The 17,882-nt window shown below is 44.1% G+C and overlaps 1 protein-coding gene across 1 annotated transcript in view; it reads right to left on the bottom strand.

Moving 5' to 3' along the window:
• slc1a7a (solute carrier family 1 member 7a) overlaps positions 1-348 on the bottom strand; it is a 58,101-nt gene extending 57,753 nt beyond the window's left edge. Inside the window, exon 1 of the mRNA XM_056292737.1 lies at positions 208-348. Within this exon, the coding sequence (XP_056148712.1) occupies positions 208-348 (141 nt within the window). The remainder of the gene's footprint in view (positions 1-207) is intronic.
• Between the last annotated feature and the right edge of the window lie 17,534 nt (positions 349-17,882).

The raw sequence follows: 17,882 nt of genomic DNA, 5'->3' as shown, positions 1-17,882 counted from the left end.
TGAAGTAACATCTTTTGTCTGGGTTCTGGGTGTCACAACACTTCTTAGGGGTGAGGTGTATCTGGTGGGAGACAGAGGGAGAGTCAGGAAGGGGTGGGGTGGGGATGTGGGGTTGGGGGGGTAGTGGAATGTCTCCACTATCATCACCACACCATCATCATCATCACCATCACCACCAACATCAACCAGGTGCTCCAACCAACTGACCTGCTCGGAGAGCTGCTTGCCTCTTAGGAAGAAGCCCAGCAGACAGCCAATGACAACGGCCAGCACGGACAGGATGAGCAGTCCGTTCTGCTTGCAGACATTCTTCACCCGCCCCCACACTTCATCCAGAGCGACTGCCATCTTTCTCTTCCTGCAGGTCTTGTCCTGGTCCCGACCGCAACCTCACGCCCCCTCAGAGAAACCACCGGAACAGCCCCCCCTCCCCGCTTATTCAGCCATATAGAGGCAGCCCACAGCAAACAGCCGGCACAAAGGTGGGAAGAAGCGGCCGTCGAGGAAGCAACAGACAGGGAGTGATGGACAGACACAGAGAGTAGGTGGATGAGTGGATGAAGGGAGAGGGTGAAATAGGTAGTTGAGACAAAGAAAAAAATGAAAATATGAAAAAACGAATGAAGAGTTCTGAAATGTAAAAAAAAAAAAAACCTTGGTGGAATTTGATGTTGGTCACCGATGGGGAGGGGTGGAAAGAAGGAAAAAAATCGAAGAGGCCAGAGGTAGTCGTCCAAAGATAAAGCACTTCAGGAGTTTCTCTGTTCGTCCGCTGAGTTGCTCCAACGGTTATTCCACACAGGACTAAAAGCATCACACATTCAGGACACTCTCTCTCTCTCTCTCTCTCTCTCTCTCTCTCTCTCTCTCTCTCTCTCTCTCTCTCTCGCTCTCTCTCTCCCTCACTGCCTCAGTCCTGAGGGTGGCCAACAGGGGGCTCTGCGACAGCTGGTGGTATTGTCATCAGGGTTAATACTACAGATCCTATTAGGCCGCACTGCATGACAGAACTAAGGCTGGATTAGAAAACGCTCTGAACAATTGGACGGCGGATTGTTCCCAGACCACCGGCAAAAAGGAAACAAACTGTGACACGGGGGTAAAATAACACAAAACACAGTGCGAAGGAGGACATCTTTCCATTCCTGATGTGCTATTGACGTTTGGTCTTCCGCTGACTACGACTGACCAACAAAGCTCACAAGACATTTAAGGCACATCCACACACATGTACATGCATGCACATGCATGCGCACACCCACATGCAGAAACACACGTACTCCCATACAATAATCTGCAGGGGAAAAGAAACTCATGCAGACACACGCTATTTAGATAAATAATCGATAATAGACAAACATTGCTTAAATGCCACAGGCATGCTAACTGCAGTTCATACGTCCTACAGGCCATACAGGTGACGGTTGTGAGAAGAAGCCACTCAGACACAGGGATCTGTGAAGACTGTCAACTGCCAAAAAACTTTATTCACTGGCTGACGTAGTGTGGAAAAGTGCCATGTGTCACTACAGCACATACAGTGGCTTGCAAAAGTATTCATACCCCTTGAACTTTTCCACATTTTGTCACGTTACGACCACAAACTTAAATATTTTTTATTGGAATTTTATGTGAAAGACCAACACAAAGTGGCACACAATTGTGAAGTACAAAGAAAATTATACATGATTTAAAAAAATTTTTACAAATGAAAAACTGAAAAGTGCGGTGTGCAAAAGTATTCAGCCTCCTTTTCTCTGAGTGCAACCAATTGCCTTCAGAAGTTGCCTGATGATTGCTGAATGATCGAATGTTGACCTAATGACTAAATAGAGTCAACCTGTGTGTAATCTAATCTCAGTACAAATACAGCTGTTCTGTGACGGCCTCAGAGGTTTGTTAAGAGAATATTGGGGAGCAAACAGCATCATGAAGTCCAAGGAACACACCAGACAGGTCAGGGATAAAGTTGTGGAGAAGTTTAAAGCAGGGTTAGGCTATAAAAAGATTTCCCAAGCTTTGAACATCTCACGGAGCACTGTTCAATCCATCATCTGGAAATGGAAAGAGTATGGCACAACTGCAAACCTACCAAGACACGGCCGTCCACCTAAACTTACAGGCCGAACAAGGAGAGCACTGATCAGAGATGCAGCCAAGAGGCCCATGGTGACTCTGGACGAACTGCAGAGATCCACAGCTCAGGTGGGGGAATCTGTCCACAGGACAACTATTGGTCGTGCACTGCACAAATCTGGCCTTTATGGAAGAGTGGCAAGAAGAAAGCCATTGTTAAAAGAAAACCATAAGAAGTCCCGTTTGTAGTTTGCCAGAAGCCATGTGGGTGACACAGCAAACATGTGGACGAAGGTGCTCTGCTCAGATGAGACCAAAATTTAACTTTTTGGCCTACATGCAAAACGCTATGTGTGACGGAAAACTAACACTGCACATCACTCTGAACACACCATCCCCACTGTCAAACTTGGTGGTGGCAGCATCATGCTCTGGGGGTGATTCTCTTCAGCAGGGACAGGGAAGATGGTCAGAGTTGATGGGAAGATGGATGGAGCCAGATACAGGGCAATCTTGGAAGAAAACCTGTTGGAGTCTGCGAAAGACTTGAGACTGGGGCGGAGGTTCACCTTCCAGCAGGACAACGACCCTAAACATAAAGCCAGGGCTACAATGGAATGGTTTAAAACAAAACATATTCATGTGTTAGAATGGCCCAGTCAAAGTCCAGACCTAAATCCAATTGAGAATCTGTGGCAAGATCTGAAAACTGCCGTTCACAAACGCTCTCCATCTAATCTGACTGAGCTTGAGCTGTTTTGCAAAGAAGAATGGGCAAACATTTCAGTCTCTAGATGTGCAAAGCTGGTAGAGACATACCCCAAAAGACTTGCAGCTGTAATTGCAGCAAAAGGAGGTTCCACAAAGTATTGACTCAGGGGGGCTGAATACTTTTGCACACCGCACTTTTCAGTTTTTTATTTGTAACATTTCTTTAAAATCATGTATAATTTTCTTTATACTTCAAGATTTTGTGCCACTTTGTGTTGGTCTTTCACATAACATTCCAATAAAATATATTTATGTTTGTGGTCGAAACATGACAAAATGTGGAAAAGTTCAAGGGGTATGAATACTTTTGCAAGCCACTGTAACTCAGCACATCTGCCTCTCCTCTCCTGAACCATACATGACTTAAAAAAGAGTCCGAGACATAACAATATCACAAATGCAGAAAAGCCCACATTATTTCCCCATAAATACAAATTCTAACTCAATTATGACAAGATAGCAAGTAAAGGTAGCGTTAGACTAATTTTTTAGAATCTCCTCATTCAGTTTTTTTCTCAACAGTACCCCCCCCCCACACACACACACACACACACAAATGCAGACAAGTTCAAGGGGAGGGAGGACTCCCAGCCAGTACCATGTAAGTGGTTTGAGTTAATGATTGCTGTGCCATACTGAGTCATTTTCTAATCCTAATCTCATGTAAACCTAACACAAAGAGGTACCGGGGGGGGGGGGGGTTGAAAGCAAGCACACCTGTTCACCAGCAGGTTGATCACAGACTCCGGGGAGCACCCACGAATACACACACATTGATATCCTCTTAATTACACGTGAAAGCAAAATGCAAGTTGTAAACTCTGTACCACACTTGATACAATCCAGTGTTTTTGATCATAAAATGGTAAGGGTCACTGTTAGGTTGAGTCTGACTATCTGGTCAAATGAATAATAAATAAATGCTTAGGTTGATCTTCGTTCACTGTTAAGCCTGGGTCTATGGAGCCGAGGAGCAAATGCATTCAAACGCAATCAAATCAGTTTGCAAGGGGGTGACAATGCGAACATGTGGATCAACACATAGAAAGCCACTTAGAGAGACTGACATACAAACACTTGTGCATACATGTGTGTACTAGCACGTTCTTGTGCATGCACATATGCATGTATGCAGATCCTTACACATGTACAAGGAAGAAATCATTATGAACACATACAAGTGGAAGGCAATAAAGAGGAGCTCCTGGGAGTCTGAAACATCACAGTAAAGAAAAGATGATGCATGTGGCGACTGAATTAAATGCCCTATTATTGTTAACCTTGATAATAGTGAGAATAAGAAAAGGTCAAGTTCAGTACAGCAGACAAAAAAAAAAAACAACAACCATAAAGCATATCCCTCTGCGAGACTCACTGTGTCTCCTGTCTGTGAAAACTGACCTACTTTGTCCTATCAGATTTCTGAGTAGCTTTCCCTGTATGCAGGGAGACGATGTGTGACAAGAGATGATTGTTGAGTTCAGTCATTCTCCCCTGACACAAGCCTGTGAATCCCAAAATAAAAGGGACGAGAGCAAGGCCGATGGGACCTTGCTAATCAAATTGAAAAGGAAAAAAATATATAATCCAGTGAGTCAAGTAAATTCTTTATGAGGCAGTACAAGCATGTTTCATGCTTAGAGCAATCATCAGCTGTCAAAAGCTGCATACCAGCTACATCCTTAAAATACAATAGTCTCAGGTCACATAAATAAAGAAAAAGAGGATGATATGCAAAACAGTAAATAAAACACTTTAAATCAGCTGCTGATAAAGTAAAAGAGATGGATCTTTGATTAACCACCTGTAGGGATATTCAGATTTAAAAGCAGGTTACATCTTTGTTTCTCTTATTTTGGGTGCACAAGAAACGTCACATAAGGGTGAGAGAAAATAGTTGTAATATTTCACTGCTCAATATAAGTGATTTGTCAGCTCTCCATATTGACAGCTGATGATTGCTTATTGCATGAAACAGGCTTGAACTGTCTCAAAGAATTTACTTGACTCACTGGATTATTTTGCTCCTTATTTGTTGAGCACTTTCCCTACTGTTGAGTGTTTCTTTTAACAAAGTTATATATATATATATATATGTATATATCATGATATTCCGCTCCTCATTAGTTGAGTACTTATATCACAATTGACGCTTTCGGAAAAAACGCTATATATACAGTGCATCTGGAAAGTGGTATTCACACCCCTTCACTTTCCCCACATTTTGTTATGTTACAGCCTTATTCCAAAATTGATTAAATTCCTTTTTTTCCTCTCATCAATCTACACACAATACCCCATAATGACAAAGTGAAAAAGGTTTTGTAGAAATTTTTGCAAATTTATTAAAAATAAAAAACTGAAATATTGCATGTACATAAGTAGTCACACCCTTTGCTATGACACTCAAAATTGAGCTCAGGTTCATCCTGTTTCCACTGATCATCCTTGAGATGTTTCTACATCTTGATTGGAGTCCACCTGTAGTAAATTCAATGGATTGGACATGATTTGGAAAGGCACACACCTGTCTATATAAGGTCCCACTGTTGACAGTGCATGTCAGAGCAGAAACCAAGCCATGAAGTCAAAGGAATTGCCTGTGGACCTCCGAGACAGGATTGTATCGAGGCACAGATCTGGGGAATGGTACAAAAAAATGTCTACAGCTTTGAAGGTCCTGAAGAGAACAATGGTCTCCATCATTTGTAAATGGAGGAAGTTTGGATCCACAAGGACTCTTCCTAGAGCTGGCCGCCCAGCCAAACTGAGCAATCGGGGGAGAAGGGCCTTGGTCAGGGAGATGACAAAGAACCCGATGGTCACTCTGACAGAGCTCCAGCATTCTTCTGTGGAGACGGGAGAACCTTCCAGAAGGACAACCATCTCTGCAGCACTCCACCAATCAGGCCTTTATGGTAGAGTGGCCAGACGGAAGCCTCTGCTCAGTAAAAGGCACATGACAGCCCGCTTGGAGTTTGCCAGAAAGCATCTAAAGGACTCTCAGACCATGAGAAACAAGATTCTCTGGTCTGATGAAACCAAGATTGAACTCTTTGGCCTGAATGCCAAAGAGTGTCTGGAGGAAACCAAGCACCTCTCATCACCTTGCTAATACCATCCCTACAGTGAAGCATGGTGGTGGCAGCATCATGCTGTGGGGATGTTCTTCAGCGGCAGGAACTGGGAGAATAGTCAGGATCGAGGGAAAGATGAACGGAGCAAAATACAGAGAGATCCTTGATGAAAACTTGCTCCAGAGCGCTCAGGACCTCAGACTGGGGCGAAGGTTTACCCTTCAACACGACAACGACCCTAAGCACACAGCCAAGACAACGAAGGAGTGGCTTCGGGACAAGTCTGTGAATGTCCTTGAGTGGCCCAGCCAGAGCCCAGACTTGAACCCCATTGAACATCTCTGGAAAGACCTGAAAATAGCTGTGCAGCGACACTCCCCATCTAACCTTACAGAGCTCGAGAGGATCTGCAGAGAAGAATGGGAGAAATACCCCAAATATAGGTGTGCCAAGCTTGTAGCTTCATACCCAAGAAGACTTGAGGCTGTAATCGCTGCCAAGGGTGCCTCAACCAAGTACTGAGTAAAGGGTGTGAATACTTATGTACATGCAATATTTCAGTTTTTTATTTTTAATGAATTTGCAAAAATTTCTACAAAACCTTTTTCGCTTTGTCATTATGGGGTATTGTGTGTAGATTGGTGAGAAAAAAAGGAATTTAATCCATTTTGGAATAAGGCTGTAACATAACAAAATGTGGGGAAAGTGAAGGGGTGTGAATACTTTCCAGATGCACTTTATATATACACTCACCGGCCACTTTATTAGGCACACCTGTCCAACTGCTCGTTAACGCAAATTTCTAATCAGCCAATCACATGGCAGCAACTCAATGCATTTAGGCATGTAGACATGGTCAAGACGATCTGCTGCAGTTCAAACCGAGCATCAGAATGGGGGAGAAAGGTGATTTAAGTGACTTTGAACGTGGCATGGTTGTTGGTGCCAGATGGGCTGGTCTGAGAATTTCAGAAATTGCTGATCTACTGGGATTTTCACGCACAACCATCTCTAGGGTTTACAGAGAATGGTCTGAAAAAGAGAAAATATCCAGTGAGCGGCAGTTCTGTGGGCGAAAATGCCTTGTTGATGCCAGAGGTCAGAGGAGAATGGCCAGACTGATTTGAGCTGATAGAAAGGCAACAGTAACTCAAATAACCACTCATTACAACCGAGGTATGCAGAAGAGCATCTCTGAACGCACAACACGACGAACCTTGAGGCAGATGGGCTACAGCAGCAGAAGACCACACCGGGTGCCACTCCTGTCAGCTAAGAACAGGAAACTGAGGCTACAATTTGCACAGGCTCACCAAAATTGGACAATAGAAGATTGGAAAAACGTTGCCTGGTCAGACGAGTCTCGATATCTGCTGCGACACTCGGATGGTAGGGTCAGAATTTGGTGTCAACAACATGAAAGCATGGATCCATCCTGCCTTGTATCAACGGTTCAGGCTGGTGGTGGTGGTGTAATGCTGTGGGGGATATTTACTTGGCACACTTTGGGCCCCTTAGTACCAATTGAGCATCGTGTCAACGCCACAGCCTACCTGAGTATTGTTGCTGACCATGTCCATCCCTTTATGACCACAGTGTTCCCATCTTCTGATGGCTACTTCCAGCAGGATAACGCGCCATGTCATAAAGCTCGAATCATCTCAGACTGGTTTCTTGAACATGACAATGAGTTCACTGTACTCAAATGGCCTCCACAGTCACCAGATCTCAATCCAATAGAGCACCTTTGGGATGTGGTGGACCGGGAGATTCACATCATGGATGTGCAGCCGACAAATCTGCAGCAACTGCATGATGCTATCATGTCAATATGGACCAAACTCTCTGAGGAATGTTTCCAGTACCTTGTTGAATCTATGCCAGGAAGGATTAAGGCAGTTCTGAAAGCAAAAGGGGGTCCAACCCGGTACTAACAAGGTGTACCTAATAAAGTGGCCAGTGAGTGTACATCTGCACTAATACACTGGACTAATAAGCGACAGTGATGAGAGGGCCTATAGGGGGGAAGTGGAAGATTTAACCATATAGCACCATGATAACAACCGCTCTCTAAATGTCAATAAGACAAAAGAAATCATTGTTGACTTTAAATAATAATAATTAAATAGTACCTGTTAGAGCCTGTTTGTGCTGTCCTCTGAAGGGAGTAGTACACACCGGTGTAGGAAATCTTCAATTTCTTAGCAATTTCTCGCATGGAATAGCCTTCATTTCTAAGAACAAGAATAGACTGTCGAGTTTCAGATGAAAGTTCTCTTTTTCTGGCCATTTTGAGCGTTTAATTGACCCCACAAATGTGATGCTCCAGAAACTCAATCTGCTCAAAGAAGTGCCCATCCAACCAATCCAACTTGTGGGAGCTGCTTCTGGAAGCGTGGGGTGCAATTTCTCCAGATTACCTCAACAAATTAACAGCTAGAATGCCAAAGGTCTGCAATGCTTTAATTGCTGCAAATGGAGGATTCTTTGACGAAAGCAAAGTTTGATGTAAAAAAAATCTTATTTCAAATACAAATCATTATTTCTAACCTTGTCAATGTCTTGACTCTATTTTCTATTCATTTCACAACATATGGTGGTGAATAAGTGTGACTTTTCATGGAAAACACAAAATTGTTTGGGTGATCCCAAACTTTTGAACGGTAGTGTATATATATATATACATATATAAACTGAATAGTATCATCCAGGATTCAAAGATGGAATAGCATTCTCTCTCTCTCTCTCCTTCATCTCTCTGTCTGTCAATCCAAAGAGTCAAAAATTTGTAAACATAAACACAGCTATCAATTAAGTCTCACAGAGGAAAAAAAACATCTAAACTCAGATGTAATGATTGTATCTCCTTTCTCTTACCAGCGGAGAAAAGCCTGTTTTGAGTTTTAAAATGTACCACAATGTTTTGGCCAATAAGGGATCTGTAACGACATGAATATATGGAAACCTGCAAGCAAATGCGTGTCTGGTATTTCATGTGCCAAACAAGAAAATGTTTGACTTTACCCTGATTGCCTTTTAATCAAAGAGATGGATGCATTTGTGCACGATGTCCAATTAACATGGAGCAGGAAATATTCTGCGGCTGTGTATGTGTGTGCATATGTGAGAATATGTACCAGGGCTGATCTCCATCTGAGGTTTATTACTCCTCTCAAACATATTGAACTCACCCTGAAAGGCAAAGGTTGATTGAGATTATCTCAAAGTTAAAAATAAAGGAGAAATAAGAAATGGACATCAACAGAATTACTCCCTGATCACAGTGATAGTAACATTTATGGGCATGTGGGTGTGTGTGCCTATATGTGTATTGATTTACATTTTGCAGGCACCCAGTGCTTCCTTCCTGTATATATATATATATATATATGCATGCATAAATGCAGTTTTAATGCTGCTCATCTCTTCCCAATACACATTTCTATCCCTGTGAATGTTCATGCTGTGGTAATAATTTATCATAGCCCAAAACCACAGGGACTGTATAAAAGAACAGGAATAGAATTTATTTGGCATATCATGTGGTTGCATTGTCGCATACAATAAAAAATCAAAAGGTTGTGACGATCCCCAAGAGATCACGTTTTTCTCATCGTACGCTCGTCAGAAGATCCAAGTGTAGAGTTCTTGTATTTTTTCAGTTTAGTTTTTTTTTTGTGGATTTCTCTCTCTCCCCCCCTCCCTTTTTTTTCCTCCCCAATTGTTCTTGGCCAATAATCCCACTCTTCCACCACCTCTGCTGATCCGGGGAGAGCTGCAGACTACCACATGCCTCCTCCGATACATGTGGAGTTGCCAGCCGCTTCTTTTCACCTGACAGCGAGGAGTTTCACCAGGGGGACATAGCGTGTGGGATGATCACACTATTCTCCCCAGTTCCCCCTCCCCCCTGAACAGGTGCCCCGATCGACCAGAGGAGGCGCTAGTGCAGCGACCAAGACACATACCCACATTTGACTTCCCACCTGCAGAAACGGCCAATTGTGTCTGTATGGACACCCGACCATGCCAGCAGTAACACGGGGATTCGAACCGGCAATCCAGAGTTCTTGTACTTTAATAAATCAGTCCAAACAAATCTACATCAGAATTATCAGGGATCGTAAAAACAAAAACAAAACACAAGCCAAGGTCAGCACAGGAGAGAAAGCAAAAGGGGAATCGGTACAAACAATCCAAATCGAACGACAAAGAGCAGGGTCAAAAACCCCGTAGAGGGGAACCGTTCGGTACAGCACACCCAACACCTCACAAAGAGGAGTCTGACTTGCAGTCCTCGCATCTCCAGTGGAGCTTAGTTGATGATGCTACAGGTGTGGTCACCCCCCAGATCAACCAGAGCGTGGGTGTGGCTGAGCAGGGAGCTGGATTGAGGCAGGTCTGGCACCCTGTTATTATTAATGAAAGAACATGGTCTCCTATTACAAGTTTTGATTATGGTTCTTTTCTGCAAAGTGGGTCTAATTTTGAGAGGAAATTAGCACTGTTGGTGCTGACACAGCCATTATATGTCCTTTTCACCAAAGCATAGAAAGCAGCAGAAGCCCTCCATGCCAATTTAGATTTATTTTTTTTTTGCCAGTTAGGCCGTGACACATTACTCCCCCCCGATTTTTTTCCCCCCCCAATTCTATCCGGCCAATTACCCCACTCTTCCGAGCCGTCCCAGGTGCTGCCCCACGCCCTCTACTGATCTGGAGAGGGCTGCAGACTACCACATGCAGCCACATGCCTCCTCCGATACATGTGGAGTCGCTTCTTTTGACCTGACAGTGAGGAGTTTCGCCGGGGAGACGTAGCTCGTGGGAGGATCATGCTATCCCCTCCCCTCTCCAACAGGCACCCCAACCGACCGACCAGAGGAGGCGCTAATGTAGCGCCCAGGACACATACCCATGTCAGGCATCCCAGGCTCCCCACCCGCAGAAACGGCCACTTGGGTCTGTAGGGACGCCAAACTAAGCTGGAAGTAACACAGGGATTCGAACTGGCGATCCCCATTTTGGGAGGCAATGGAATAGACCACCACGCCACCTGGGGGGCGATCTTCTGGATATTTCTAACTTTTCGGCTTTGTTTATATTGGTCAAATCACCGTACATCAATTTAAGTGACCCACACCAAGTTAAAAAGGAAATAAGCATGATTTTGCACGAATGCAATACCTGTTGTGCTTGAGACCATCGCAGTGTGGTAGCATTGGCGTGGCGCTTACCAAACCAGCTTCACCTGCAAATGCAACATCGAGATTGAATTTTAAAAACAGCACAGTGAAAAGATTTCTACTTGAGATAGAGACCAGCATAGCAACTCCTTTAACATCATCTAGTGCTGTGCTCCTTGTCCTTGAGAGGTCTGCTTGACATGCACCTTCCGGTACGGACACAAAGGCCAAGGAGACTGGCAATAGGTAGAAGAAAATAGGCTATTAGAGAGGGAGGGAGAGAGGGAGGGAGGGAGGGAGGGAGAGAGAGGGAGAGAGAGAATTGGCGATAATAGCTACAGAGAGAGAAGAGAGATAGAAATACAGATTGAGGAAGAAAACAAATTTGGAAAGAAACAAAACAAGAAAGCAAGAAAGAAACCCGACATGTGCAGTGTAGTAGTAGTGCAGCATTTGAAGAGTAAAATGGCTGGTTTCACCACCAAAGTCCCCGGATCTAATCCTTGAGCCTAAAACAGCCCAGCCTCCATCAACCTGATTACAACGACAACCTGAACAATACAGGCAGATTATTTAATTTCTATTAACAATGCCCCACGTGGGGGAAGCCGGAGCCTTTCCTATTATCCCAACATAACAAGCTTTGATATGATGGATGATATTACTCTAATTGTAATCCCAGATGCCATGGCTGCTGTGACATTCCTGTGTAATCCCTGTTTGGGCTCTGGGATGGCTGTCTTCTGTGCCAAAGGACACAGACTCAGATGTGAGGGTCTACACGCAGTCAGCAATACTCCAACATCGTAATTGCCAGTAACATCCGTGTGCATTTCGGGAGTGTCGTGAAAAGAATGAATGAATAAATAAATGCTCTCAGCTCATTTACCGTCCCCCCGGAGCTGGCGTCTAACTAACCTTGTCTTTGTTGCAGCCTGTTTGGGAGAATGACAGTCATTTGTTTAACATACGGTGGTATTCAAGAAGGTAGTTGTGTTTTTGACATGCATGAATTCAAACACAGCCAAAAATGAAGCTTTGGACATATCCTTCAGATCCTAATGAATGGTAGCTTCAGAGAGTGTCAAAGAAAGTTGAATCAGTTCATCTGGACACAACGTTTATTGACAGAAACGTTTCATCACTCATCTAAGTTACCTCTTCAGTCTCAACTGACTGCAGCTATCCCACCCTTATAAACAACACAGTGATATAATGACCAAAACCAATGATCAGTTTCATATGCAAATATGGGCATGACCATTCACTAGTTTCAATGGCCATGTGTACTATTCACAGAGGATTTGGGAATGTTTGCAACCACAGCATTGTAAAATGGTGATGGTTGTACTCTTAACTCCCCCGAACCCCCGGTTCAGGGATGGTCATTCCCTCTTCACATAGATGGCCTCTTTGACTCCCCATTCAAACCAGCATTCCTCCCGATCAAGGATGTGCACATCCTTATCCTTGAAAGAGTGGTCACTGTCCTGTAGATTCCTGTAGATGGGTGGAGACTGCGGAGTCCTGGCCTGACGTGTTAGCTCTCCTGTGTTGAGCCATCCTCTTGGCCAGTGTCTGTTTAGTTTCCTCAATGTACAAGTCACGGTAATCCTCCTGGCACTTAACAGTATACACTATATGGCTCTGTTTGTGCCAGGGCACCCAATCCTTGGGGTGGACCAACTTCAGGCGCAGCATGTTTTGGGGTTTGAAAGAAACTGAGACGTGGTGTTTGGAAAATACGTGTCTCAACTGTTCTCACACTCTCGCCACATACAGAATCACCACTGGTTTATGCTTAGGCAGCTGTTGTCCTTCTCTCTTCGATTGGCTGGTGCACTGTTTGGGCATCTTCCTGGTTTTGACAAACACCCGTTTAGGATAACTACACTTAAACAAGACCGGTTTAATGTGGGATTTCTCCCCTTCCCCGGCCACTGTGTCGGTGGGGACATTGTCAACTCGGTGGTATAGCATCCTGATGACTCTTAGTTTGTGCTTTAGTGGATGAGAGTCAACCTTTAAGCACTGATCAGTACGTGTTGATTTACGGTAAATATCAACAATCAAATGTCCCCTATCACCAATTGCAATTTCACAGTCTAAGAAGGCTAACTTGTCATTTTCCACATCTTTCCTGGTGAACGTGATGTGGTTGTTCACAGAGTTAATGTGGTTGGTGAAATGTGGTATGTCCTGAGATTTAATTTTAACACAGGTGTCACCCATAAATCTGAACCAATGGCTAGGTGGTGTCCCTGGATAGGACATCAGAGCCCTCTTCTCCACTTCCTCCATGTACAAGTTGGCCACTGTTCTGTTCTATTCTATTCTATTCTATTCTATTCATTGTCATTAAAAACAATGTGCAGGCACATGTTAAAATAAAATAAGGGTTGCGGCTTCATCAAACAGTGCAAGACAGACATTGACAAACACAGCAAACACAGTATAAGATATGATATACACAGATGAAGACCAAAAGCTAAAAATAAGTTAAAAAAGAGCACGAGTAGAAAATATTTAAAGAAATCCACAGACATTCAGTGGGCAGCCAGGTTCAGGTGGGTAACAGCTTGGGGAAAGATGATGTTTTCGAGCCTGACAGTGCAGGCTTTGAGGCTCCTGTAGAGCCTCCCAGAGCACAGGGGGGAGAACAGTCCATGGTTGGGGTGGGTGGGATCTCTGCTGATGCTGAGATCTCTTTGAAGGCAGCGTTTTTGATAAATGTCTTTTATGGCTGGGAGCTAAGTACTGGTGATATGCTGGGCCGCCTTGACAACCCGCTGCAGAGCTTTCTGGTCTACTGATGTGCAGTTGCCATACCACACTGAGATGCAGCTGGTCAGGATGCTCTCTATGGTGCAGTGGTAGAAGTTGGTGAGAATTTTGGGGGATAGACGGGCACCCCTCAGCCTCCTCAGGAAAGGCGTTGTTGGACCTTTTTCACAAGGGCCTGGGTGTTTGATGTCCAGGAAAGTTCCTCACTGATGTGGACTCCAAGGAATTTAAAGCTGGAGTCTAGGGCTGCAACTAACAATTATTTTGGTAGTCGACTAATCTGTCGATTATTTTTTCGATTAGTCGATTACTCAACTATTATTTCTGTCATGCCCTCCATCTCTGGGCTCTGGGCTTCAGTGCATGTTTTACCTCACCTGCTCAAGTCTGCACACTTGTGAATGTCACCCTGTTGTGTCCAGTCTCTGCATAACAAGTTCCCACAGCAAATTAAAATAATGACCCAAAAAAACATGTGAATTTGAAACTTAAGCTTGATAGCTCAATCAAATGTATTTGTAACATTAATAGATGTGATCATAATAAAAATGAAATAAATGAATACAAATTAAAGTGCAAGTAGTCTTTTAGACGAAAAGATAATGTGCAAATAAGTAACTCAAAATAGCAGCCTCTGCCCCAGCATTGGGGGCTGTTAACCTGCCTTGCAGGTTGTTTAAGTTGGAAATCTGAAAGTCCAAAACGAACTACTTTGCGTAAAGTAAGTGACATTCAAGTCCATAAAAGTAAAAAAATAAATAAAATAAAATAGTCCATCCTACTTGAAAAATAGGGAAGACGCGACAAGGTAGGCTACTCCTATAATTCGCTGATTTACTTGCACTGAATGCGTTAGCTTACATAACTGAAAGGTAATACTAACATTATAACCAGTTGGCTAAAGCACGAAGCGGTAGGTCATTGAAAATAAAAGCTCTACAAGGTATCAACTAGCTTAAATTGCTAAAACTTACCCATCCGGAGTAGTCGTCACGGCTCCAGGGTCCTGCGCTTCAGATGGTCGTGCATCGCCGTACTGCTTCCGTGAAATGACAACTCTGCTTCACAGAGTCTGCATTTAACTTGTTTCATTGGTTTATTTTCGGTGAAATGCTCCCATACTTTCGAAAGTTTCGGTCTCATTTTTTTCGCCTCTTCTTCACCCCCATTCTCTCTCCGTTGCGCCATCATTCATACTTTCTTCTTCATTAGTACAGAATGCAGTCACGGCAGACAATGGAAGCGATAATGCCCCCAACCACTTCCTGTAGTGCATTGCAGTTATTCACCAAGTCCAGTTGCACTTGATTCAACTCCTTTGGATAACTATGACCTGGATGAATGAGAACATTCACAGACATGCATTGCAGTTACAAATGAACATTTATATGGTTTACCAGTTACCACAGACAGTTGAAGGGACTTTGATACTACTACTACTACTGCTAATACGACGCGTCGACACTAAAATTTTTATAATCGATTATGTCGATTAATCGTTGCAGCCCTACTTGAGACACGCTCCACTTCCATCCCATTGATGTGTATGGAGGAGTGGCTGCAGCTTCTAGACCTCCTGAAGTCCACAATCAGCTCCTTCATCTTCTGCAATTGAGAACAAGATTGTTGGTAGTGTACCATGATGTGAAGTGCTGAATCTCATCCTTGTAGGCCATCTCATCATTGTTGGTGATATGGCCAATGACTGTGGTGTCATCCACAAACTTTGCTATTACATTTGAAGGATGAGTTGGCAGGCAGTCTTGGGTAAAGAGGGAGAAAAGAAGGGGGCTCAGAACACAGACTTGAGGAGCACCTGTGCTGAGGGTCAGGGTGGAGGAGGTGTGGTCACCTCACCTAACAGACTGAGATCTGTTGATCAGGAAGTCCAGGGTCCAGTTACAGAGGGAGGGGTTGAGGCCAAGGGAGAGGAGTTTGGTGGTTAGTTTGGCAGGGATGATGTTGAAGGCAGAGCTATAATCTATGAACAGCATCTGGATGTACGTATGTGTTGTTAAATTCAAGATGGGTCAGACCAAAGTGCAGCGCAGTGGCAATGTCATCCTCTGTAGACCTTTTGGGATGGTAGGCGAACTGATGTAGGTCAAATGTAGGGGGATAGTGTTTTTGATGTGAGCCAGAACCAATCTCTCAAAGCACTTCATGGCAATGGGGGTGAGTGCTATGGGTCGGTAGTCATTCAGACATGTGGGTGTTGATTTCTTGGGGACAGGAATGATAGAGGTGGTCTTAAAGCATAGTGGGACTATAGATTGGGACAGTGAGAGGTTAAATATAGTTGCGAAGACCTCAGCCAGCTGGCCAGAGCATTCCCGGAGGACCCAACTCAGTATGCCGTCCGGTCCGGCAGCCTTCCATGTGTTCACTTGCGCAGTGATTCTCTGACCTCTGCCATTGATAGATTGAACACCTGGTTTTCTGGGTGGCTAGGGATTTTTGTGGCTGGGTCAGTATTGTCCATCTCGAAGCGAGCGTAGAAATGATTTCGCTCATCTGGTAGGGAGGCATCATGGACAGTGGGACCACTATTGGGGCTTTTGTAGTCTGTGATAGACTGAATGCCTTGCCACATTCGCCGGGGATCGGAGTTATTGTGAAAGTGGTCCTCTGTTCGTAGGGAATAGTTATGTTATGGAATAGCTATAGGTGAGACTGGGGAACCCATAGCACACCCATGCCTCTACCCATAGTACTGCCCCCTGTATGTGAAGTATGTGGACTGAAGAGACAGTTTCAGGAGCAGAAACACTTGATCAGTGTTAAGGGTGTCCGTATTGCTAATGTGGGGGTCGTTTTTTAATTTTACATGGACTATCTCCACTGCTTCATCAACAGGAATGCATATGAAGAGTTGCAACGTTATGCCACTGTATTGTTTATAAGGGTGGGGATACCTGCAGTCAGTTGAGACCGGAGAAGTCACATAGATGAGTGATGAAACGTTTCTCTCAATAAACGTGGTGTCCAGATGAATTGATTCAACTTTCTTTGATATTCTTACCTGGATTATTGAGCAAGCATCAAGACGTTTTGATTCACAGAGAGTGCCAAGCAAAGGGGGAATGAACATGAGGACGGATTCTCTCCTCCTCTGATGGACAGATGGAAATGGAGAAAAGGAAGGGGAGCGATAAGGGAGGGAGAGATAGAGTGGCCATTTCTTAAGTCCATGATGGATATTTTTGTAAATTTACTACACATATTACGATACTGTATGTTGTACGGTGGCGACAACACTGACTGCCGCAATTTCCTCTCTAATTAGTTGTACATCAGGACATAAAATGGCAATAAAGCATTGCTTGATTCAGTCCGTGGTGTGACAATTTGGCTGAGATGGTGGAAATTAATTTTTTTGACCCAATGGTCCATTGCTAGAGCAGCAATTAAATATGATTTGGATTATAAATGGCGAGAGCTTATTCATCCTCATTCATAAACCGCTTGCAGACAAACTGTCTTTGGAGCACCAAACCTAAAATAATCCTTGTTCTACAATCAGACGCCTGTCAGACAGGGAGCCTGTTTGGCTCCTCCGTAGGGAGTGTGGATTATGACATGCTCTGTTTTCAGGTTAGCAAAACAAGAACATTGGGAAGGGAAGGGATAGCACGTAAAGCGTCAAAAACTCTGATTTAAATGTGTAGCCTTTCACTTATCCTGAGAGTAGCCATGGTGAAGCCAACTGAAAAACGGTGTCCTGGTCTGTTCCATTAAAACAGCTCTACCGTACAGATGGCTATCAGCTCTGGGCTAGACAGAGAGCTGAACACCAGTTGCTAACCACAGAAAAAACTGGCAGGGGAAATGGGGGGGGGGTAAAGAGGGGTGGGGGAGGGGGTCAGTGTCACCCCGTTATGTTTAGTGGTAGGTGGCAAAACACGTTTGTGACTGTGCATCTCATGTTTGCACATGCTTTTATGCAGAGCGAATATGTGTGTGTGTGTGTGTGTGTGTGTGTGTGTGTG

The sequence above is a fragment of the Lampris incognitus genome, chromosome 14 (assembly GCF_029633865.1).
Source record: "Lampris incognitus isolate fLamInc1 chromosome 14, fLamInc1.hap2, whole genome shotgun sequence".
NCBI classification, from domain to species: domain Eukaryota; kingdom Metazoa; phylum Chordata; class Actinopteri; order Lampriformes; family Lampridae; genus Lampris; species Lampris incognitus.
The sequence above is the reverse complement of the archived record's forward strand: the minus strand, read 5'-3'. Positions and strand labels throughout refer to the sequence as shown.